General features: G+C 31.0%; 1 protein-coding gene across 1 annotated transcript; it reads left to right on the plus strand.

The window, feature by feature from the left end:
* Window positions 1–23,755: 23,755 nt before the first annotated feature.
* On the plus strand, window positions 23,756–24,413 carry LOC120179198 (protein RADIALIS-like 6). Its single transcript, XM_039184859.1, has 2 exons — window positions 23,756–24,087; window positions 24,313–24,413. The coding sequence occupies exons 1-2, from the start codon at window positions 23,831–23,833 to the stop codon at window positions 24,332–24,334; spliced, it is 279 nt and encodes a 92-aa protein (XP_039040790.1). The 5' UTR covers window positions 23,756–23,830; the 3' UTR covers window positions 24,335–24,413.
* The last annotated feature ends 2,657 nt before the right edge of the window (window positions 24,414–27,070 follow it).

Genomic DNA, 27,070 nt, shown 5'->3' on the forward strand with positions numbered 1-27,070 from the left:
CTTCAAAATCCATTTACTAACCATTTCACATCAATTCACTCAAAAACCCTTTTTACTAAATCACTAATAACTTATCCATCCTTTAGTTTATACTTCTTTTTAAGCTTTCTCAAGCTTCTCTACTACTCCAAGAACCAAAACCAAATAAAAATTTCAAGAAATAACTAGGATGACGATTTCTTACCTGAGCTCAGAGACTCACAGTGAAGAGGAGGAAGAAAGGATGAAGAAAAATAGAGAACATTCTGGTTTCCTTTAACTATTATCCACGTGGATATATAATACCCAAAGAATGAATTTTAAATTCATTTTCTTGATTAAAGACCATTATACCCTTCCATCTTTCAATCTTTGAAATCAAACCTACACCAATAATTTACAATTAACTCCCTGAACTTTTCAATTTATCTAAATTTAATCACCAATTTTTAAAATCTTACACTTTGGTCACTAGCCCGATATTTGGGATGTTACAACCACTCACCTTTAAACTTGGGCTCATTTATGCCACTGGGTTTCAATTTTGCTAATTTTAACACTAACGTTTATGTTTAACTACAATTATGCCACTCCACCGTTATTCTATTAATGACACGATGAATTGACATCTTTGTGCCGTGACGGTGATGACTCCCTTATCAAAACAACGTCGTTTTATTAGAGTTATTTGATGAAAATATGCTTTATATGATATTTGACCCAAATACCTTCATGAACCAATAGTAAACACCCAACCACCAAGCTAACTTGAGAACTTGTTATTTTTTTAACAAAACTAATATATATATATATATATATATATATATATATATATATAAATACTAGTTGTATACCTTTATCTTCCTCATCAATCCAAATCCATATATGCCAACAGCTTCCCGACGAAATGCCAAGCTCGAGATTATTGATTTGGGTTCCAATTTCAACACCCAATCGTTAATGTCTTTTATACTTTTTCAATGCATTTGAGTCAAGGTTAAATTAAGAGAGAATGTACGTTGAGAAAAGATTGAAAGTGTTGTGTTGCTTTTTTTCTTTAATAATGGTAGGTAGTGAAGTCAGTTATGGTGTTGCTTCATGATCTTGTGGGGAAATGAGAATTTTTAAAAGATACTTGTATAGTTATATAATGCTTTTTATTGATTTGCTGATTGTTTAGTTCTTTCTTTGGGTAGTTAATGGAGAAGTTAAATGTGGGAAGTGGATTCGGGATGATGGCGATGAGTAAGAAGAATCGAAGGCGACATGGTGGTTAAATAGATTAATAGGAAGGAATAATAAGGTGACACTAGTCTGGAAGTACCCTTTCGCAAATGGAAAGTTATTTGTTCTCATGTTGAGGGCTAGTTTGGAGGGTTACTATATCAAAGTCGATGAAAGATTGGAACATGGAAGATTGGATTGTAAGTATCATTGTGTTTTTGGCTTAATTATTTGAACATGGAAGATTGCGTGTTCAATTTGGAAGCTAAATCAAGAACCTTGAGCTTGGCATTTCGTCAAGAATTTGGCATCACGAGAGCGTTTATAATTTGGATTGATGAGGAAGATGAAGGTATAAAACTAGTATTTAACATATATAATAGTTTTGTTAAAAAATTACAAGTTTTAAAGTTAGCTTGGTGGTTGGGTGTTTAGTATTGGTTCATGGAGCTCTTTGATTTGAATCTCATGTGAAACTTATTTTCGTCAAATAACTCTAATAAAATGACGTTGTTTTGGGTTTTTACAGCATCAAAACAATTTCACCAAAATGACATCGTTTTGATGATGGGGCCACATCATCAACGTCACAACACAAAGATGCCATGTCATCTTGTCGTTAATGGATTAACGGTGAAGTGGAAAAATTGCAGTTAAAAATAAATGTTAGTATTAAAATTGGAAAAAATTGAAACGTCATTGGCATAAACAAGCTCGATTTAAAGGTGAGTGGTATTTGAAGTAGTTTACCCTAAAAAATAAAATGAAATTATTCTTGTAGTGGACGTAGGGATAGGAACCCAATTTGATCAAAAAATATAAATCCTCCACTCAAAATTTGATTCGATCCGAATTTACGGATGATTTTACTCGACTCGAATCTAACTTAATTTTTTGAGATAAAATTCGAATTCGATCTGATTCGACTCGAAATAAATATTTTTATAAAAATATTATTATTCAATAAAAATATATATTTGATTAAAAAATAATATATAGAGAGGGTTATTGTTGTAATTATCCCTAGATATATCAGATAAATTTACATTATTTTTCATGTCGAGTCGGATTGGGTATTTTTCACCCTAAACCCAAATCTGATTTGATTTCGAACCCATTTTTTAGGAAAAAATTCAATTAATCGAGTTGAACCAGATCAAAATTCGTCAAGTTTGGATCTCGTGCTCATGTCTAAGGGCTAGTTTGACAAGGCTTTTGAAAATTGTCTTTTTAAAAGTACGGTACAAAAGAACTTTTAAAAGTATTTTTTAAAAGTGCAGTTTAAAATTTAACTATTTTAGATTGTTGTTAAAAACGTGTTTGAAAAGATAAAATGTCCATTATAGACATTATGTTTTTAAAAAAATATATAATTTAAATTATAATTACACTTATTAATACCATGATATATAAAATATAAGGTAAACTACTTCAAATACCACTGGTGTTTCAATTGTTTTTCAATTTTAACACGGACGTTTATGTTTAACTACAATTATGTAACTTCGTCGTTAATCCATTAACGACAAGATGATATGGCATCTCTATGCTGTGATGGTGATGATATGGATCCATCACCTAAATGACATCATTTTGTCCCAACTGTTCTGATACTAAGAAAAACCCAAAACGATGTCATTTTACTAGAGTCATTTGATGAAAAATTACTTTCCATGAGATTCAAACCAAAGTTCTCCATGAACCAATGCTAAACATCCAACCACCAAGAACTTGTTATGTTCTCTATGAGATTCAAACCAAAGTTCTCCATGAACCAAATGCTAAACACCAAACCAAAGTTCTCCATTAAGCAGTGCTAAACACTCATCAACCAAGTTCTTAGTTTAACTTGGTGGTTGGGTGTTTAGTATTGGTTCATGAAGAACTTTGGTTCGAAACTCATGGAAAGTAATTTTTCATCAAATGACTCTAATAAAGTGACGTCATTTTGACTTTTTTAAGCATCAAAACAGTTTCACCTAAACGACGTCATTTTGATGAGGGATCCATATCATCACCGTCACTGCACAGAGATGTCATGTCATCATTTCGTTGACGGATTAAAGGCGAAGTGACATAATTGCAGTGAAATATAAACATTAGTGTTAAAATTGACAAAATTGAAACGTCAGTGGCATAATCGAGCCCATACTAAAAGGTGAGTGGTATTTGAAGTAGTTTACCCTAAAATATATCAACTTAAACTAAAATAAAAGTATAAATTTTTTTAATATAACTCATTAATAATATTTTTATAAATGAAATATTTTATTAATATATTATCAATATTTTTTAACATTTGGATATAAAATTATTAGGAAATAATAATTTAAATACTTGTTTTGAAAAAAGAATATTACAAAATATAAATTAGTATTTGCAAATTAAAGTGAATTTTAATATATAAATCATGAATTTTATTTTCTTTTAAGTAATTAAAATAAAGTATTAAGTAATAAATTATTTTTTGATGATGTTAATGTTAAATTATTAAAATAAAATATAAATACATAATTGAGTGGAACATATGCATTAATAAGGGTAAATTATAATTTTCTTCTAAACGTAAAATTGAAAATGAAAAAGCTACAAATTCTAACTTTTGTGGTTGGTTTGAAACCACTGTTTCCACTGCAATTTTTATTTATTTTTTACCCCGTGTTGCTTTTGCAGTCAAAACAAACTTTTTAACTAAAAGTATGTTTAGAAAGTCATATCAAACGAGAACTAAATGAACATTGATAATAAGGATTCTAATCATGAACATTACGTGAAATGAATATCGTTTGTGGAGTTAGGGACTATTTGTTTACTTCAGAATGATTAAGCGCTGAATGATTCAAATGATGAATGATTCAGAGGCTATGTATGAATTAGCTCTGAATGTGACATGCTGTTTGATAATGGCTCTTAATCATTCAGAATATACTTCTGTGCTGAATCATTCAGCAAAACATTCAGCAAAACATTCAGCATTGTTTTGATGAATCAGTCAGCACTGAATCATTCAGAGATGCGAAACAAACGCGCTGAATGCTGAACAGTTCAACATTCAGCGCTGAATGTTCCATTAAGAGGCAAACAAACAACCCCTTAGTCAAATATATTGCTTCTCTTCTTTTGAATGATATCCAAACTAAAGTAGGAAAGTGAAAAAGTCCATCAACTACCATCAACTATGGACTCGACTGTTACAAGAGGAGTGTATGGGCCTCTGATACAAGCTGATAAGGCCAGTACTTCTATTTGGACTCAGATTTTAGTTTGCTTAAAAATTTAGTCCAGATAAAATTCAATTTAATTATAAATAAAAAATTGTCTAACTTAAAATTTAAATGATTGAAATAAATAACATCAAATGACTTAAACCAAGTGTGAAATTCAAAAGGCCCAAAAAATATTAAATGAAAATGATATGACTCAAAAAACTAATTATTATTTTTAAATAAATCGAATTTAGATTAACTCAAACTTAAAATAGTATGAAAAAAATAATCTGAATTTAAAATTATTCAAACTAAAAATATAAAAAAATATAAAAAAATAATTTGACATTGTCTTGATTATCTTAGATAAAACCAAACCAAATCATACATAATTGATATGTCTATAACTATTACAATGGTGTTTTCTTTCAATTAGAATTGTTATAAGAGTCAATGTTCAGGGATGTGTACATAATTTTATATTAGGAAGATAAATTTTTAAAATTTTAGTGAATGAAAATATTTTCCTAATAAAAAATATATGATAATTTTTTTTGAAGCACCTGGCAAATTATGCTAAATTGTGTCGGTGGTCCAAGTTTGTTGATGGGGTGGGTTGCATCAACACGTGGGATGATTTGAAGAAAGAATTGAGGAAAGTGTTCTTTCCTAACAATATGGAATACAATGCATGGAAGAAACTGAGGGGATTAACTCTGATAGACACAATTTATGAGTATGTGAGAGAGGTTGCGGCACTAATGTCGGACATACGGGACATGACTGAGAGTGATAAGGTATTCTATTTTCTTGAAGGGATAAAATCGTGGGCTAGAACAGAGATTCATAGGAAATGTGTGGAAGATGTGTTTGAGGTGATAGCTGCTGAACTTCTTGTGGATTATACCAATTATGCACCCAAGAGGAAGGGTCCCTTTCAAGGAGAGGACAACTTGTTTAGAGGTGGTGATGACAAGAATTTGGGTAATAAGAGTAAAATGGATAGAAAAGATTGGTTCACAAGTTGGAGAACAGATACCCAAAACCGAATATTTCAGGCAATGAGTACAAACAGGGTGGTGAGAAACTAAGGCAACCTATAGAGTCTCGTCTCAACAATGGGTATCGACAGAGTAAGGAAAGACCGAGGCCTTCTTTGGAGTGTTTCCTGTGTAAGGGTCCCCATCGGATGGATGAGTGTCCATGGAGGAGTGCAATTAGTGCCTTAGTTAATAATTTAAAGTATGAATTACAACATGATCAGACCGAGGAAGATTATGACAATAGGCCAGCTAGAATGGGTTCGATACGATTTTTGTGTGCCCTATAGACACAAGTTACCAGGTTGAGGAAGGAGCCAGATAGAAGCCTTATGTATGTGGACAACGTAGTAAATGGAATAACTTCAAAGGCTTTGGTGGACACTGGAACAACCGGAACTTTCATCTCACCAGAAGAAGCTAAGAGGTGCGGGTTGAAATTCACCAAAGAAGTGGAACGAATGGAAATTGGTTATATGTGGGAATTCTAAGAAGGGAAAGACCAAACTGGGTATGTGGGAGGGGGATATTGATTTTACCATCTCTTCTATGGATTATTTTGATGTGGTGTTGGATCTAGATTTTATGATGTCAACACTAGTCATCCATATGCCTTCTACAAGTTGTATGATGCTGGTGGAGAGTCCATGTGTAGTACCAACAACCTTACTGCCTAAGGTGGAAAGAATGGAACAACTGGGGGAACAATTAGCTTAGTGTCAAAGAAGAAAGGTTCAAGTAGCGCTTTTCGATGAGGACATCGACTAATTGAGTGGGATAGAATGTCGTACCCGTCCCTTTATAGGGCAACAACTGAGTAGATTAGCCAAATCCAATCATATATAGAGCTTATTGGTAGGATAGAATAAGATTGTCCTCTTCTCAAGCATTTCATTGTTTTAAGTAGGGAACTTGGGAAAGGTAAATTGTCCTCAGTTCAAGCGTCTCAACATCTACTCATGGCATTTTTTTTTTTTTTGCATACATGTAGGGGTTGGACAATCCAAAGGGCTTGGACTGATCCACTGAGGAAGGTAAATATGTAGACACATCATCACGAGCTACCCTTACAACCTAGTCAATGACGTGGGGTGAGTTGGACAATGTAACACGAAGCTTTTACTAATAAACTATTTTTTTCTTACAAGAAAAGCGGGGTCGGGTGTATGCATCCACTATGCCTCATAGGCAGTCTTGACGTGGGGAAACTCTATGATGGCTGTATAATTGATGCTTATATGGTTACTTATTGGACATATCATAGAGGATTAAGGTTGACTTGGCTTAGGAAGGGTCCTATTTCAACTGTCACGCAAAATAAATCCCTAGCTAAAAGGGGAAGTCCGTGACACTTATCCTATCCACTTCCTCTCTATCTATATCTATATGTAAATAATTTGATACCCTTAACTAACACCGATGATGAGATGTCATGTTATTACAATATGAGAATATGAATAAATTTTAATTCGTTCAATTATTATCAATTGATACGATTCCCACAATCTTTGCTAAAATCTGTTAAAAATACTAGTCGACTTACAATAAAGTTCTACAGTTTATCAACCTCCCAAGTTTGAATTAAGTTATTAAGCGACACTTATACTCAAATATTATTCGAAAAGAAAACTATTTATCAACTTTTGGATTAACTTTTATAAGACAATATTCCTTGTCAAACACACTTTTCAAAAGATATTTTTAACAGAAAATGTCTTTGTTTGTGTTAGAAAAAGATTGTAATAAAAACTTTTAAAGGTTGGACAAAAAAGGGTAAAATATGAAGAAAAAGATGTGTAAATTTTATATAAAAAACATATGATATTTATTTTCAGCATATATTTGCATGAGCACAAGCTAGATAATGACATTGATATTGGAAAAATGTGATAAACTAAAACTTTTGAGCCATATTTTCTATAGATAAAAGTGGATATTCAAATGATGAATTTATTGATTTCTATTCTATTCCATGATATTTTTACAACAATATTTCATATGCTCAAAATGATTTAGTGATGAATTCAAATGATGCTCGAAGTAGAGTACTTGTTAATTGAGTAAGGAAAATGAAAAAAGTCGCATTGCACATTGGTAGGATAACAAATATTGAAAAAAATAACTTATTGCAAAATAAATGATTATCACTAACTAGAAAATTAAATAAGATACTAAATAATATTAATGTGTCGTATAGTCGTTGCCATAGAAGCAATTTCGCTCGAACTGGTGAAATCCCTAAAATGGACGTTGCCCCAAGGTTTACACAATCTTTCCTAATTTCATACAATTGAAATAAGGAAGTGAAACTCGAAATAATGTTTCTATTTCTAGAAGAAAGAAAAATATTATATCTGGAATAAATTCTACTGGAAAAAAGATACTTCAATATGCTTTGTGAAGAGAAAAAAATGTAGAAGATGAGAGGAGAATGAAGAAATGAGGATTTCAAAATGAAGGAGAAAGCCTCCTTTTATAGCTAAAAATGGGGGCATTTAGGTAAAATTGTTAAGAGAAAAATCAACAAAATAATCTCCCAAAAATCTCAACTTCCCCCGTTTTCTGAACATTTGAATTTTAATTAATTTAAAATTTAAAATTAAATTAAAATATATTTATTTCTATTTTTTACATTGTTATTATAACCAACAATCCCCCACTAATGCAAAGAAGTAGAAATCCATAAAAGAATTAAAAGAAAAGAGCAACTATGCGATTAGTCACTTAAGCACTAGTTTTTGTTAGATTTGAACTAGTACAAAATAAAATGAGTAATTATTCTCTTTAACAAGTGAATGAATCTTGAACTTTTTAAAATTAGGGTTAACTCATAACACACGACTAACCTCAGATCTATTTGAGTTCTGTGATAGTTCAAAAATTTTGTCAAATGATACCTCAAGATGCTCTGGAAGGACAACCCAAAGTCTTTCATAAAAGGTGGCTAATCCTTAATACTTACGTAGGTGATTTCATCAAGTCTATCTCAATATAGACTACCCGAATTAGGGATATAAAATCATTAAGAGATTTTACTAAGCTCAACCTCTCATTTATAAATACGATGAATTCATCAAGTTCATCTCACTATAACCACTCAAAAACTTAGGCGATAAATTCTTTAAGTGTATAAAACTCAACCTCACAAACCATTGTATCCATCAAGTCTATCTTACTAGGACCACCTAAATGCTAGATTATAAATTCATTAAGAGTATAAAACTCAACATCTCAAGTGTATACAATACGCCATAGGAATTGGAAGGAGTGTACGATGTGAATTACTCATCCAATGGGCTTAAATCATATCCCCTCGACGAATCAAGAACCATTTATCTACACAACCTTTAGTTAAGGATTGACAAAGTTCCTTTTAGATTTTACGTACTCCAATGTGAGTACTCTATTATTTATAGGATGTCTCAAAAATTTGTTCCTTATTTGATGTGTCTTTCTTACCATTTTAAGATTGATTATTAATAAACACAGATTGCGGCTTTTGAATCACATAATAACAACACTGAAGGTGTAGGTATCCCTCATAAAGGAATCTCTACAAGTATATTCCTAAGCCACTCAGCCTCTTGCCCAAATCAAGAGCAATGAACTATGATTCAATGGTGGAGCAAGCAATACACGTTTGTTTTGCTAGATTTCAAGGAAATAGTTGCTCCACCTAAGGTAAAAATATACTCACTAGTGGAACTTACTTCATCATTGTCAGTTACCAAATTTGCATCACAATATCCTTCATGGACATCATGGTATCCAACGAATTTAAGTTCATAATTTATTGTACCTTTAAGGTATCTAAGTAAACGATTACAAATATTCCAATTCTCACCACTAAGATTGTGGGTGTATCTACTTGATGTACTAACAATATAGGCAAATCATGTCGAGTATAGTTCACTAAGAACATTAGGCTTCTAATAAAATTTGTATATTCAAATTGTAAGACACTATTTCATTTATTCTTTTTTAGTTGAATGCTATGATCATAAGTGGTACTTATAAGGATTACATCAAAATTGTTAAACTTTTTTAAAACTTTCTCTATGTAATGAGACTGGTTTAACGAGTAGTTTTTATCTGATTTAATCACTTTTACCCCTAAAATTACATCAACTTCTCCTAAATTAGTTCTTTCAAACTTCGTGGATAAAATATTTAGTCTCTTTAATGGCTTTTAGATGTGGACTAAAAATCAGTAAGCCATCTATATACATACTTATGATAACATAGTCAGATCCAAACATTTTAGAATATACACACACATCTGTACCATTAACTATAAAACCACAATTGGGAATACTTTTATGAAATTTCTCATACCATTGTTTTGGAGGTTGTTTGAGATCATATAAATTTTTTTTTAAGTCTACAAACTTTATTTTCCTTAATAAGTGCCACGAATCTTGGAGGTTGCTCCACGTAAATCTCGTAATCCAAACCACCATTTAAAAATGATATATTCACATCTATCTGATGTATCAACTAGTTGTGAATGAAAGATAAAGAAAATAAAACATGAATACTAGAGATTTGAATAACAAGAGAATATGTATAAAAAAAAGTCAATCTCAAACTTTTGAGAAAAGTCTTTTTTTACTAGTCTTGCCTTATATCTTTATATAGATCAATCCGGTCTAAACTTCTTTTTAAATATTACTTATAGGTTGACAACCTTTAGGAAAATCTACTAACTCCCAAGTATGATTAGATAAAATGGATTCTAATTCATCCTTAATAGCATCTCTAAAAAAACTAGCATCAATGGAACTAAAGCTTTATCAAATGTTTTTCGATCTTCATTTATTAAAGATGAATTTGTTATAAAATCACTAATTAGGTCTTGTACTCCTTCTTGGTTCATCATCATTTCGATCATCTCCAGAGGTTTTCCTAGAAGAAGAAATATTCTCATATAATTTCAAGTCATGATTATTGTGTTTTTAAGAGAAAAATATTTTCAAATAATACTGCATCTCTAGATTCACATATTGAATAATCATTCAACATTATTTAAAGTATAACCAATAAACACAACAACAATAGTTTTAGACCCAATACTGTTCTTTTTAAAAGTAGGCAACCCTTGGTAGGCACCCCATACTTTTAGATAATCTAAATTAAGAGCATGAGCTTTCCACAACTCATATGGAGTAAAATTTAACATTATATGAGACACTCTATTAAGAATATGATTGGCAGAAAGTACGACCTCTCCCAACATATTATTCAGTAAATCATAGTTAAGTGAAAGAGCATTCATCATTTCTTTTAAAGTTTTATTCTTTCTTTTAGCTATTCAATTTTTTGTGGATTGTAAGGAGCCGAAATCTCATGAATAATTTTTTTTTCTCACAAGTTTCTTTAAGAAAAATAGCCATATATTTTTCTCCCTTATCAGATCTAATTCTTTTTATTCTTTTATCAAGTTGGTTTTCTACTTCTGCTTTATACACTAAAAAGATTTTTTTTGCTTCATCTTTATACCTCAAGAGGTAAACTTTAAAAAATCTAGAGTAATCATCAATAAAAGTGATAATATCTTTTCACCTTTACTCTATGTATTTGTAAAGTCTACTTAATCTGTATGAACTAACTCTAGAAGTTCAGTTTGTCAAGAAGTAACATATTTGAAGGGAGGTCTAGCATTCTTTGCTTCAACACAAATTCCACATTTATTAAAGTTGGTTTCATTTAGATTAGGAAGCATGTTCATTTGTTTTAACCTTTTTTAAAGAGTAGATGTTCACATGACCTAATATAGCATGAAACATATCATAAGTCTCAACGGTATAAACAGAAGTAGATTTCTTATTCATAATATTAATCATAGTTTCAATCACAAAGAGGCCCACACATAAATACCCTTTCCCCACGTAATCACCATTACAAGATAATACAAGCTTATCAAATTCAAATACTACTTTAGTCTCCAACTTATTCAAGAGTCCACTACTAATAAGATTTCTACGTAGTGCATGAACATGAAAAAAATTATGCAAAGCTAGAGGTTTTCGAGAAATAAATTTAAGTAAAATCTTTGCTTTACCGAGTACTTTTGAACTGTTTGAGTTTACCATGTAGACTTGTTCACCTTTATCTACATCTTAAAACTCGATGAATATTTCTCTATTGGTACACAAGTGCTTGGAAACACTAGTATCCACTACTCACTTAATGTGATTTTCTACCAAATGAGCTTATAGACCATAGCAGTAATCACCTCATCTGGATTCTCGATCAAGTTTTCTTATGATTTATTTTCATTTTGATTATGATGCTTGTGACGATCAGAGCGGCGAAATCATTAGTATGCTTTGTGTATTGGCTTTTCACACACATAGCAACTCATTGAGTTATTTGACTTATGTTTGATTCCCATATTTTTTAAGTTGGTTGCCTTTTTTGGTTGGGAGATACTTTTTTCTTCTGGTTGGAAGAATTCTTGAACTGGTTATGATTTGCACCATAGGAATATTCTACGAGATTAGTCTTAAAAGATAATTCATTTATTAGAATAAAATCCTCATCTTTAAAATGATTTTCTTCTTCAATTTTCATGTGGTAAGTAATCTCTTCTAAGGACATATCTCGCTTCTTGTGCTTCAAAATACTTTGATAGTCAGACCATGACTTAGGTAGTTTTTTTATCAACACATTCGCTTGGAGAATATCACATATTTTCATCCCTTCAAATAGGATTTTATAGACAAGCCTTTCATAGACATGTACTTGGTCCATGATAGGCTTATTGTCGATCATTTGGAACTTTAAGCATTATCCAAAGACATACTTCTTGATTATGATATCATCCACCCTGTACTTGTTTTGTAGAGTATCCTAAATAGACTTGGCAGATTTTTATTTTAACAAACTAGTCAAAGAGGTTGTTATCCATGTGCCTAAGAATATAACCTCTTACTAGTTTTTTATCCTTCTCATGTTTGGCTTTGGTTGCATCATATTGGGGAACAACAAAAGCTTCTTCATTTTCATCGATTATAGGGGATTACATAAGACATAATTAACTTCCAATTTCTCAAATAAAATCATCATTTTTTGTGGCTACCAAAGGTAGTTGGTTTCATCTAGTGGTTCAAGTCTGGATAGATCAGGGATGAATTTGTTTATGAAAGCCATGTGTTTGCAATAAGTAAAATTGCTTCTAAATTGTTGGAAAAATAACTTACTACAGAACAAAAGATTAACAATAACTAGAAAAATAAATAAGATAAATAAATAAAGACTAAATAATATTATTGTCCAGTGTAGTTACTAAATTAGAAGAAATTTCACCCAGATTGGTGAAATCCCTAAAATAGACGTTGCCCCCCAAGGTTAACATAGTCTTCTGAATTTCGTACACCCGAAATAAAGAAGTGAAACTTCAAATAATGTTTCTCTTTTCTAGAATAAAGGAAAATATTTTATTCGGATTAAATTCTACCAGAAAAATACTTTACTATGCTTTGTGAAGAGAGAAAATGTAAAAGGTGAGAAGAGAATGAAGAAATTAGTGATTTGAAAATAAAGGAGAGAGCCTTCAATTATAGCTAAAAATGAGGGCATTTAGGTAAAATTGTCAAGAGAAAATCAACAAAATAATCTCCCAAAAATCTTAACTTTCTCATTTTGTCAACATTTTAATTTTAATTAATTTAAAATTCAAATAAAATATATTTATTCTATTTCTTTACATTACTATATATATAAACCAATAACAAACACAAGAAATGATTATATACATCAATCCACTTGCTAAATCATTAAATACCTTAAGATCGTGTCCTAAACGTAGGCATAGGGGTGCAAATTGAAGCTTGTTTAACCTATTAGGGTTGAGGCTCCACTCAAATGATGTGGACGATGAAAATGTTTGAACTAATTAAACTTTTTGGGAGCTTGTGGATATTTTACATAATTTGAATTATTTTTTCCTTTAAATATGACATATCCTTTTTAATATTCCAAATTAAAAAGGTATTTTATGATTTCTTTAAATTCAAACATTAATAGGATAATGTCGTATAATATAAGAATTTTTATTTGATTAAAATAAGATATTAACGACTTTGCGATAATAGCATTCGACATGAATAATTTAGTATTGGAATATAATATTTCCAATTATTCTTCTGTGTGAAACTTCTATAAATACCATGTAAACCTTTCAGGTTAAACACAACTCAAAAATTTCTCTTTCTTCTCCTCTAATTTTCTGTGATAGACACAAACAAAGGTATAGTTCATAATCTTTGTTGTTGTGTCAGTGTTGTTGATCATCTATTTGTTATATTCTGGAAGACATACGACCGATGATCTCAAACACTAAGGAGTGACCAAAAGTCTCTTAAAGAAACTATGTAGCTACAAGCTTCAACTCGTTTCCTATCATTTAATCTGTCCAAAATCGAATATTTATTTCTATACCATTTTCTTTCAATTATTTAATGATACATGCACCATAATGCTCACATCAAAGGATGATGAATTAACTTTTCAAATTGATCCACACGTCCGTGCCTTGGAAAAGAAGACAAGAACAACAATAGAATTATGATGACTTCTGAATTGGATCCAAACATTATTTGGTAACATGTTCTCTGGATATATGATCGTCTGTCTCTTAGATCTCCAACGATACTTGAAATGTTTCAATTTGATGTCGGAAAATTCAAGATATGTTCATTTTAGCGAAGATAGTACACGTAAAAATTCTTTTACGTGATCAATACTAGATTTGTAGATATTAAAAAATTCCAATATTCTTATTGATTATTTGTAATATAATTTAAATAGTTGCATTATATTTTAGGACTAGATTTATTATTTTATTAAGAATTATAATTAAAAATTATCTCTGGTTATTATTATTTTATTCATCAGTTAATTAGGACTTTGGAACTCCTCTCCTATATAAAGGAAGTTCCATTCACGTGAGAACATTTTTGCAAGTGTCGATTTCCATGTGCCTTCGAAGCATTCTTCATCATCAAGTTCTTCGTGAGAGATATCTTTACACTCCAGTTTACCTTCTCATTGTAATTAGGAGGGCGTGTTAGAGCCAATTATTGAGTTTACCAAGTCAATTTTAACTAGGAAGGTTCGTAGAACAACTATCTATCAATCAACATCATTATCATCATTGTCAAATCACCATTATCACCCATCACCACCGAAATTCTAATTTTGACTAAATATTCCTATCTTTATTCATTCATCCTCTTTTTTTCTTCTTTATCTTTCTTTTATTTTCATAGTCTTAATCTTGTCTTCTTATCTTAATTTTCTAGCAACATTATTCCTCATTCAAAACCCTAGATTACGACAATAATCGAATTCATCTTCCATCTCGTTCTTTGATTGAGTATAGACACCAAGGATTGATTCTTCAAATACGAGCAACATTCATCACTTTGTTGCCATCTTCTATCAATTAGTATCATATTTGGATCAATTCTCATAGATGATCAAACAATTTTGCTTTTTTTGCACGCAAAAACTACCAATGTAATGGAACTAGTTCGCAATGATTGATCGTTTTCAGGTTCTTTTGCATTATTTGATTTTTTTTTCAATTATTTCTTATTAGTTTGTTGCTTTTCATCAAAAAGAAAAGGAAAAAAAAGAGAGAGAGAAAAAGGCATCAAAACAAAAAAGCAAAATTTTAAATTTTAAAAAATGTAGAAAATAAAAGGAATTTGGAGCTAATCTTTTTTGAAAGTATCTTTTTCATCCAAGGAGCATTCTCCAGTCAAAAATTCAGTTCATTCAAACACCAACAGACCCCTCAAAAGAACCATTCAAATTTGTTTGGTAAATTTAGGGTTCTTCATTAAAACTTTTCTAGAAAAGTTTAGTGAATAAATTTTGATATAAAATTTTACATGCATGTTCCCCATATCAAGAGATACCTATAGAAAAAAAATAGGTCATTTGAACATCAAAAACTCCTTCAAACATGGTGATCAAGAAAAACTAACAGAATTACAGTACATCCATTCAAGAATTTCCACAAGATACTACTGAAGGTATTTTGGGCTGAAATTTTATAGAATATTTCTAACCTCAGAGACTGACCTCCACATAAAATTTCAGGTCGTATGGACATCAGAAACCCTTTCAAACACGTTGCCTAAGTTGATCATATGTTTTATATGTTTTACAGGTTTGGTTTTCTAATCCCTTTTGATTCATAGTGCTTTAAGTTCATTTGTTTTATCTTTTCTGTTATTTTACATCACCTAAAACATTTTTGTCCTTGTATTAGTAGGATCAATGAGTTTACATATTTCTTCTCTCCTTACATTCTCGTTCAATTGGAGTATTAACCTTTGTTTGACTTTCTAGAGCTATTAAGTTGTTTCTTTCACTTTGTTAGAGATTTTGAACTTCGACATGAACATTGTGGAACTTCTTGATAAGAGAGTTTTAAAAAGTAAAATCATGAATTATTTGTATCTCGATTTTTTACTTCTTCAGAGTGGTTTGTGAGGTTTCTTGTTTTCTTTGATTTTCGTTTCAATCGACATGTTTCTTTGAGTGTTTTGTTCCTCAGGATACTCCATACTACTCAAAGAGTTAAACCACAATTCATTATTCCTTTTTTTAAAGGAAGCTATGATTCAAATGGTTACAGAAATGGAAGTTGACCTATTGTTCTTCTACTACAAATACCCTTTAGAAGAACATGTACCTTTAATAGCTTCAAAATTCATACACTACATATTACCATGGTGCAGACAAATCAAATAAATTGTACATGAGTATAGAGAACATCCAATCAATTCCTGGGATGATCTTAAACTCATAAAGAGAAGAAAATTCATTCCACTTGAATATCATCGTAAGATCGAACAAAAACTTCAAAGATTATGAAAAGGTAATAGGTATATGGAGGATTATCCTAGAAAGCCCTGAAAAAGAGATATTCATTTCCTTACATTTAAAGGATACAACCATACTAGTTAAGAATGTCCAAATTTACTCTACGGTGATTTCTCTTTATTGAAATTAAAAATGGAATATCCCGACCCTAAAGAGAATATTGCCAGGATAATGAATCAGACACTGACAGTGATGAATATGATGATAATGGTGTTTTAATAGAAGATATCGACCTTCAATCCTTGAAAACAAAAGATGCACTTGAAATTCAAGTGATAATAACTTACGAGGAGGATGCAGAAAGAAAAACAGAAAAGGAAAACGTGGCAAAATCAAAAGAGGTCATTAGTCATAAAAGCCAAAATAATCATGACCCACGAATGATGAGTGATTCTTTTTTGAGAAAAAAGAGTGATTCAAAACATAGATATGACTAGAAAAGTATGAAGAATGAACCTATTTCACAAAAAGCCTTGCATTCTAGTCCACTTTAGACAATCACTGTTTTGATTTCTGACAATAACACTATATTTCCTAGTATGTTTGTTTCTCTTTTATAAAGTTGTTGAATAGTGTTAGGTGACCCACCTGACGGGTTACCACCAGAAAACCTTAATCGTTGTGTCATCTCAGTACTAAATCGTAATTTACAAGAATCAAAATATAAGTATGTTGTTACTTATTTTAATGATATTCTCATCTACTTCTTCTTTTTTGTGAAGTTAATACAATTGAAGTTGTCATCCATACTAACCATGAAAAATATAATTGAAAATGCACTACCCTAAAGGTATACTCGTACATCTCAAAAGCATACTACCATTTCGAGAATTATACATATCAAAGATATATATCATGATGGCTCGAATATTTCTGATATATATACCTATCATTTTAAAAGTATTTTTAACAAGTTCTATTTTATAGATTAGTTTCCTTTTCAAATGAATAAGTTAAGTATTCCACAAAGCTCTTCACAAAAATTCTTAGTTCATGAACATCACTCAGGAGACTTAATGGATTACTTTAACAAATCACTTGACATGGTTTTTAAACACTTATTTTGGTCATACATGAGTAAAACTATGAAGAGAACATATGAAGCCAACAGTTGTCGACGTCGTGTTGAATTTGAATCTAGATAACAGATTACAAGACATGTACACAAAATATGAATTCAAGACAAAAATAAATCAGTTCCAACAAAGAAGAAACCTTTACAAAAACACATAAAGACACATCACATTGATCCAGGTAAGTGTTTCACAAGTTTTCCTTTCAACACATATGATTCTCTTTCTTTTGTATTTTCACATTCGTGGATGAATACTTTTGAGGAGAGGGAGAATGATAATTGCTCTAGAGTCCATAATGATAATATATGCTTATTTGGACTAATGTTTCTACTCAAACATATTAGAAGAACAAAGTCTTGAAGATTCAAAATATATATACTTGGAAAGTATAATATGAGTGAATTCTTAAAAGGTTTTAATGCTTATAAATTTGATGTTTCAGATTTGAGGTCAAATCTTTTCGAAGATAGAGAGGATAATACATACACCACAAGTCTCGCATCAAAGAAAGATGAACTCACTCTTCCAATTGATCCACACGTCCAAGCCTTGGAAAAAAGAGACCAGAACAACAACAGGCTCGTGATGACTTTTTGATGGGATCTAGGAATTATTTAGTTAACATGTTTGCTGGAGATATGATCGTATGTCTCTTATCTTTTCAATGGTACTTGAAATGTGTCAATCCAATGTCGGAAATTCAAGATATGTCCATTTTCGTGAAGATAGTACATGCAAAAATTCCAATACATTATCAATATATGGTTTTGTAAATATTACGAATTTTTTAAATTTTTATTGATTATTCATAATATAATTTAATATAAGAAGTTTCATTATAGTTTAAGACTAGATTTATTATTTTACTATGAATTATAATCAAACATTATCTCTATTTATTGTTATTTTATTCATCGGTTACTTGTAACTTTGGAACTCTTCTCTGACATAAAGGAGGCTCAATTCACCATTGTAAATCAAGTTTCTTTGGATTAATTACACAACGTGAGAACATTTTTTGAAGTTTTGATTGCCTTGTGCCTTCGAAGCATTCTTCATCATAAATTTCTTCAAGTTTTTCGTGAGGGAAATGATCTTCACACTCCGGTTTACATTCCCATTACAATTAGGAGGGTTAGTTAAAGCCAATTATCGAGTTTTCCTTGTCAATTGATACTAGGAGAGTTCGTAGAACAACTATTTATCAATCAACATCATCATCGTCATTGTCAAATCACCATTATTACATATCACAATCAAAACCCTAATTTTGGTTATGTATTCCTATCTTTATTCATTCATTGTCTTTGTTTATCTTCTTTATCTTTTGTTTATCTTCATTTTCCTAATCTTGTGTTCTTATCTTAATTTCCCAGTAACTTTATTTCCTATATAAAAACCCTAGATTGCAACAACAATCTAATCCATCTTCCATCTTGTTCTTTGATTTAGTTTAGATCTCTAACCTTGATTCTCTAACTATGAGCAACGTCATCACTCTGCTTTCATCTCCTATCATTTACTAATTTTTTATCTTCTCAGCTTGTTATACTTGTAACAAGCGACACGTGTATGACAATTATCTTTAATCAATCAATATGTTTAAAAAAATGAAATACTTGAAAAAAAACTCATATCTAAACAATTTGAGATTTGATAATCTTATGGCCAAATATGTTGAGTTTTTGTTGTCAAAGTCACATCCTTAACTTGATTTGATCCATGTCAGTACAACACTCAAAGATAGTTTTTTTTTATAGATCTTGAGTATTTCAGAATGTAACAATTGATAGAATTAAGAGCATGAGTCTAATTAAGTTCAAGATCTGTCTTTGATAGTTCAAATTCAACAACTTTAATCATAAGGTTCTCAAAACTTACGTTGTTTATATATGAGTTTTTTTTCAAGTGTTTATACTATAAAATTTAAAACATTCACTCTTTGAGTATGGAAGACAAGACTAATATATGTGTATTGCAACCGTTTGACTTAGGTTAGGCTTGTGCAAATACATATATTTGACACATGTTGCACATTAAGGGCGTGCATTGTTCGATATCAGAAATTATTTGATCCAAAACTTTAGATATACGAAAATTCGGATCATTAAAATTATGGTCCTTATTCTATACAAAAAATAAGATATCTAGATCCGAATATAAAATTTAATTTGATAAAAAATTTAGATTTAAATTTTATATTTTGTGACTTTATGCAAAATATTTTATACATCTACTATATTCTATAGAATCTATACATATTTAACCATTAACAAACAATAAATAATTAAATATCTTATTTTTATTGGAGTAGAGCCTTAGTGAGTTACTCACTGAGTGGACTAAAGGTTACCTAAACTCTAAAGACCTATTTTTTGAGATTTTCAGATAATCTGAAATTAGAATTTTGTTTGTTCGTATATGATCCGATTATCATTTTTTTCTCGGATATTCAATCTGAATTATCTGAAAAAATAGATTGGACCAAATTTTCAGATTGAATCAATGGATCAATGGACCAGATCAATGAGATCAAATTTGTTACACCCATACCACACGTGTTTTTTCGTTTTTGGATAAAATTCATATAAATCTTCTTAAGTTTTTTACCTTTTTTATTTCTATTTTGGCGCAACCTTCTCACAGAAGTAACATCACGTTGGTAAAAATGAGGCCAGTAGGAAATGTGTTTAGCATGGCATACCTTTATCCTACGACACAAAAGAATACCTTTAATATGAAAAGATATTAATTTAGGAAATAGTTTATGGGTGATATTCGGGTTAAAAAAGACGTAATAAGCAACATGCAGCAAATGGATTACCAATTTGTTTAGACTTTATCATGGCCTGGATCAATTAAACCTATACATATGATCAGATGGCTACTTTCGGTTGCCCTGATTTTGGTCTAGGATCCATTGATAATGTTATTCAAAAGTGGAACATGTGATCTGGCCCACCCCACCAATTACTGAACGTGAGAACAAATATCCGCCCATTCCCTTTTTTCCTCAGCTACATAAACACGAGTGATTAATTATGGGACCGCATGATGTTTTGCGGGGAGTTTTGGTCCAACACACTGTTAAAAGCCAAGTGAAAATGCACAGCTTGTTGGGTATAATCACAGCAACGAAACGACCCTTGTCGTCAAAATGTCAATAATTATGCAAAGATTGTTGTGTTTAACTTGAACAACATTTTTATATGCTGGAACAGATATGCTGATTTGAATGAAACCCTGCATTGGGGTGCTTATCTTTTCAAGAAACCAATCATACATACGTGATGATAAAATTCAAGCCATTTCACGAATTTTGTATTAATTTATTCTGAATGATTTTTCTTAAAGAAGATATACTCGGTAAATCAAAGTATATTTACTAAATACTTATTTTTTTTAATTGTCATAATTACAAAATAATATATATTTAGAATTTTTATTATGATAATGCGCACACATTATCAAAGTATATAATCAAACAAAAAAAAAACACTTCTTTCGCTAAAACCATGCAATGCTCAATGTCGTTACTCTTTGTGATATACACCCTACAAATACAACTGGTCGAATTTAAAATCTATAGGGAAAAAATATTTGTTTCACTAGAACCATGCAACGTTCAAAATTATCATATTTACCCCTTGTAACATTTTACTTGTAATTATTCATAAAATCCAAGGATCAACGTGAAATTTGCTTCCATCTTCAATAATTTGACTGTTTTTCTTCAATAATTGGTCTAAATAAACCAAAACAATCAAGTGAATAAAATAACAAGAGTTTTCCTAGGATATAAGACTGTCCCAGACAGACTGTTACATCAAGGCTGAAATGTTTTGGGAGTGCGAACCTTGCATACAAGATAATTATGCAACGAACACCAAGAAACATATAACCACAAAAAATGATATCTCAAAATACATATAGTTTTTCTACAAATACAATTAAAATTGTTGGTGAGATTTTGACTTCGATTTTTTTAAAAGTGTTAATGATAATCAACCAACTAAACAAATTCATATTAGTTATCTTAAAATAAATATTATTTGAAGAACTAATATAGTGAATATTTGATGTACTGATAATATATCATTTTAAAGCAAATTATAAATTTTATCACTTAACTTTTTTCTTGTTCCTGTTTTGGTTACTATAATTAAAAATATATAATTTACTCAATGAACTTTTGACTTGCACTTATTTTGGTCACTCAGTGTTAAATCATAAATAGAAGAGTGACATGAAAGCCACACATGTTGATGTGGACTGCTTTTTATTGACATGGAATCTATGTGTCATTCATATCATTTTTTTTTTTTATCTTTTTTCTCCCAAGATGAAAGTTTTATAATTTCATCTATGTGTTACTTTGATGCTGCAATTACCATTTTCTAATGCCTTCTTTAACCACTCAAGGTATAAAAAATCATCTATTGTCTTCTACCACTCTATCAATTTAGATTTTACCTAAATCACTTTAAAATTTATAAAACTTAAACCTAAACCCTAAACTCATGAAACTCTACATCACTTATATAATATCCACCATTCGATCAACGTGGAATCAAGATATACAGCTCATTTCCTCTGTCTTCACCTTCTCACTATAGGGATTTGGAAGAAGATATTTTATCATCGAAAAATCAAAGAGAAATTGATGTTAGGGTTTTTTTAAAAATAAAAAATAAAGAAAGTTTTGGGGCTCTTTCATAATTTTTAAAACAAAAATCTATAATCATAACAGTGTTATGTATTTAACGAAAGAGTGATAAAAATAAGGGCAAATCAAAAGTTTAGTGAGTAAATTGAAAATGTTTAAACTTCAATGATGAAAATAAGAGTGAGAAGAAAGTTGAATGATAAAATTTATAGTTTATTTAAGCGACCTCAATGGTTAAAGGATTCGTTGTTGTCCCTTGAAATCTCGGGTTCAAACATTGCCTATGTGAGAATGAGTAGGGGCATAACTTGGAAGGAAACAACACGAGCCTCAGTCCCAACCAATTATATTTTAAGGTTAAATAATATTAAAAATACATACTTGGGAAACAGATAAAAGTAACTTTATGCTGCCCCTCTCAATTAAAAAACAATTAGATACCACTATGTGGTCATTAATAATTAGATATTATTGAGTAACCTCTATCTTTTTTTTATCGCTTTTAACAAATTTTTAGTTCCACATGTCGGTATAAATCTTATTGTGAAATGATTAAGAGTCTTTAAACAGATACTATCATGCGTTCACTCTAAATTTATTAAAAATAAAATAAAACTAAATTTATTCAAAATTATTTTTAATGATATGCTATTATTTGACTCATTAAAAATATCAAATATATATTTTTTCCGATACTAAAATTCATAAAAAAATATATTAAGCTATCTTCAGTTGCTTTCAATATAGTTAGGGTTCATTAATTGGAGTGTAAATTTTATTCAATTAACCAAGGAATTCAGTTGCTACCATATCAGGGGACGTTTTTTTTAATCTTTGATTAAATAGTTTTAAATTAATGAATTTTTTTATGATTTCTATGAAACGTTGTGAAGAAAATAAATCAGTTTGAACACATTTATCACGTGGGTGTATACTTCGGAATTTGGTGGGCATCAAGTGGCAATCGTGAGTAAATGTTTCCCAGGTTGAATCCATCCACTGTAAATCCCATACAGCCAACTAGTATACATGGCTACTTCTTAACGGTTATTGAGAATATTTTTTTTTTCAAAAAAGGAATGAAATTGGAATAAATGTTCTCGGATAAATAAAAACCGACCAGTAATCGAGTTTCTTGAGGTTTAAGTCATAATAACTTCACTGGCAAACCCATGAAATTATCTTCCAAGTAAAGTCAAACCACGTAGGGTTTATACAAACACCCGCTGTTTCGCAAGGAAAGTAACAGCCTGGTGTCCTGCACAAGCCTACTAGCCCACCATTTACAAAACCTCCTTCCCCCCTCCCCCCCGCTCCCCCCCCCCTGGTTTAATTTAGATTGCATCCCTCTAGTACACTGAAATCAGGGATTTAATCTCTTCAGTTTATTTGGTATACTTTGATCTTTTACTTTTATAATTTTATTCAAACAAAAAAATATTATGCATTAAACTAACATGAAACTTTATTATTAATTAAATATAATTGATTGGTCTATATCAAGTTAAAGTAGATAGATGGATTAAGTATCAAAGTTTAGCAAAATAGACGGACTATGACCAAATTTAATCCTTTTTCCTCCAGTTCCCTACTATATAAGTAGCATCGATAGTCTCTTTTAGGCATAGATTCGTCTAGTTAAATATAGTGTTTTTCTTTCTTTTTTAGCCTTTTGAGTATTTGTTATCAGTGTTACTCAAAAAAAAAAGTATTTGTTATCAGTGAAGTGATATTGTGGAAATGGCCTCAAGTTCAAGCTGGACTGCAAAGCAAAACAAGTTGTTCGAGAATGCTTTGGCAATCTATGACAAGGATACACCAGACCTGTGGCAGAAGCTAGCCAGGGCTGTCGGAGGCAAAACCGTGGAGGAGGTGAAACTGCAGTACGATAAGCTTGTGGAAGATATCAAGCAGATTGAGTCTGGCAATATCCCTTTACCTCCTTATGGTAAGAAACCCGGAGGCAGCAAAGGATACAATTACATGGATAAACAAAGGTAGTGATCCCTCTCCCATACAACAATCATTAAATAACCAACACAGGGATAGATAAGGGGAGCGGCCAGAGTAGTTGTCCTTGAAAACTTTAAATTCTCATATAATTTAGATATTTTCTTTGTATTCTTTATGTTCTATATCATAAAATTCTGCCTAAGTCGTTGAATGTAGACACGGTTACTTTTAACATACATTTATTAGTATTCCTTTATGTTTTCATGCAGGATGAGGAATCTAAGGCTGTAGGGAGTATGAAGCAGAAACAAAGAGTTTGGACCTTCAATAAAAGCAAAATGCAGCAAAAATTTGTTTTCATTACTGATCAAAGTTGTACCTTCCTTTACTTTTGCATATTTGTACTTCGTTAAATGTTGCTTTTATGAACATGGATCCTTCGATTGATGTCTTTTTCTTTATATATATATTACACAAAAAGTGGAGAAAAACTTCTTTATTAGTCAAACATACAATGTTTACAAAGAACTGAATTAAGCAATTAACGAGAGGTACAACTATATATATATATATATATATAAGCTGTTAACCCTTAACAAACTCTATCTTAAAAAACTAACCTATTAATTATAAGTTTTACCATCCCCTCAAGATGGAGACCGGTGAATGTTAAGAAGTCCCAGCTTAGCCATGAGGTTTGTAAAACTTGGTGAAGAAAGTGCTTTAGTAAAAATGTCTTCCAACTAATTTGCTGAACGAACATGGAAGAGTTTGATAAAACCAACAGTAACCTCATCCCCTATTGATAGGTGCTTTATTTAGTTATTATTTTGCCTTTAAATTGCTCTTTAGTTGTTAGTTTTTGTGACCGAATTGTTCGTTTTGATTCATTTTCTGTGCAGGACACTAGGTTCTGGAAATTACACTAAAAGGACATAATTCTGCAGTTTTTTTATTTTCGGAATCAAGGCTGGATTATTGGGCAGGACTCCGGGCAGAACGCAGACGAGGCGATGAGTGAGCACCTTTGAGAAGGTCCAGTCAACGGTTCTAGAAGGACGAATGGATCAGCTGCACATTTCTAAAAGTTGAATTCAAATTAAACTCATGTTTTTAGGATTTTAGTTTAAATATTTTAAGAATTATCTTTAGGAAATATCTCTTATTTTTAGGAATTATATTTTCCTTGTTTTTAGGATTTTTGAAGGCTATAAATAGCCTCTTAGGGTAAGCCTAAAAACACATTAAAAAATCATTCTTCTTCTTTCTCTGATTTTTATGAAAGTTTTTCTTTGTTTTTATTTTTATTTTTATTTTTAAAGATGCTAAGTATGCTTGTCATACTTAGCTAATTTCTCCATAACCAATGGTTGAAGCGATGTCTTAATCCTATTGTGAGGATTGAAAAGCACTAAAATAACTTCGAGTTATTTTCTCAATTTTTTGGAGGAATAAGATTTGTAATCGACCCATCTTTTTAAAATCAAAACACTTTTTAATCAAAAAGTCGACGTTGGTTCGGAAGTTGTTCTGATTTGTAGTTGTGAGGAAGAATCGGCTGGTAGCAAGTTCGACTATATGTGAACACACTTAGCAGCGGTCCACTAAGGGAAATTGAGACCAGGCTCGATTCTCATTGAGGTAACATAGTCCGAGTCAGGTTTTTCCAGATCTATAAAATAGTTTGGTGCTGACAATGATAGTCATAGTTAGTCTGCGTAAAGGACTGATATCCATAAATAGATTTTGGGCTATCGGTTCACAAAAGATAAACAAGTTACAGGGTTTGGGCATGTAAATTGTAACCGTCGAATAACCGAAGCAAAAATGTATTCCGAGGATCAATTGGAATTTGAGGCAAAAGCTGAAGCCCAAGGCTAATTCTACTATAAATTTCTCTTTATCACTTTAAATTTATTTATTTAATTATTTTCTTTTATTTAATTCTTATCTTTTATTTTAAAAACAATTTTTAATCCCCCTATTTTATCTCATCCAAAACTCTATCTTATCTCATCCTTATCTAAATCAGAAAGTTCAATTCATTAGAAACACCAGAGTCCCTATGGTCGACCCTGCTTCCCTATTATACTCTCTATCTCTTTGTTTATTATTATAAAGCCAAAATTATTTTGACAGTAAAACGATGCCTTTCAAAATTGGCGCTGTTGTCAGGGACTTCGACTAAAGTAACTGACAAAGTTGTTTCCTTTTTATTTATGACTAGAAGTAATCCAGGTGATTTGGTAGAATTTGATCTAAAAATCAAAGCTCGAGCCAGACGAATTCACGTAAAAACGCTTTGAGAAAAAAGAAGGAAACGACAACATGAACAAATGGAGCATTCAGATCCAAAATTAAATCTAGAAGGATCATCTTCTTTGATACAAATGAAGAACTGATAACTGAAGATACACTAGGCGTAGAGAATATGCTAGAATCAATGTCAGATCAGATGATTCAACAGTTAGCTGCGACACCTGTCGTACAACAACCTCTCTGCATCACTTTTCCTCAAGGTGCAACTCTGTTTACTACGAAAACGGACCTTATTCATATTCTTCCTATATTCCATGAGCTTCCCAATGAAAGTTCACACAAACATCTCACAGAGTTTCATATGGTCTTTTCAAGCATGAAACCTGAAGGAGTATCTGAAAACCAAATAAAACTACGGGCTTTCCCTTTTCTTTATCTGGTTTAGCCAAAGAATGTCTATTTTATTTACCTCTCAATTCTATAAATACTTGGGCTAATTTAACTAGATTTTTTCTTGATAGGTTTTTACTAGGAACAACTAGTAAATTAAGGAGAAGCATTTTGGGAATAAGACAAAAAGATGGATAATTGCTTTACTATTACTGGGAGCTATTTAAAAAGCTTTGTGCAAGTTGTCCACAACATGAATTATCCGAACAAACATTCCTCTAATATTTCTATAAAAGGGCTGCTTCCAATGGAGAAGAAAACTATAGATGCTTCTAGTGGAGGAGCTATTGTGAACAAAACAACAGTTACAACAAGGGA

Source organism: Hibiscus syriacus, unplaced genomic scaffold, assembly GCF_006381635.1.
Source record: "Hibiscus syriacus cultivar Baekdansim isolate YM2019G1 unplaced genomic scaffold, ASM638163v2 tig00112407_pilon, whole genome shotgun sequence".
Taxonomy (NCBI): domain Eukaryota; kingdom Viridiplantae; phylum Streptophyta; class Magnoliopsida; order Malvales; family Malvaceae; genus Hibiscus; species Hibiscus syriacus.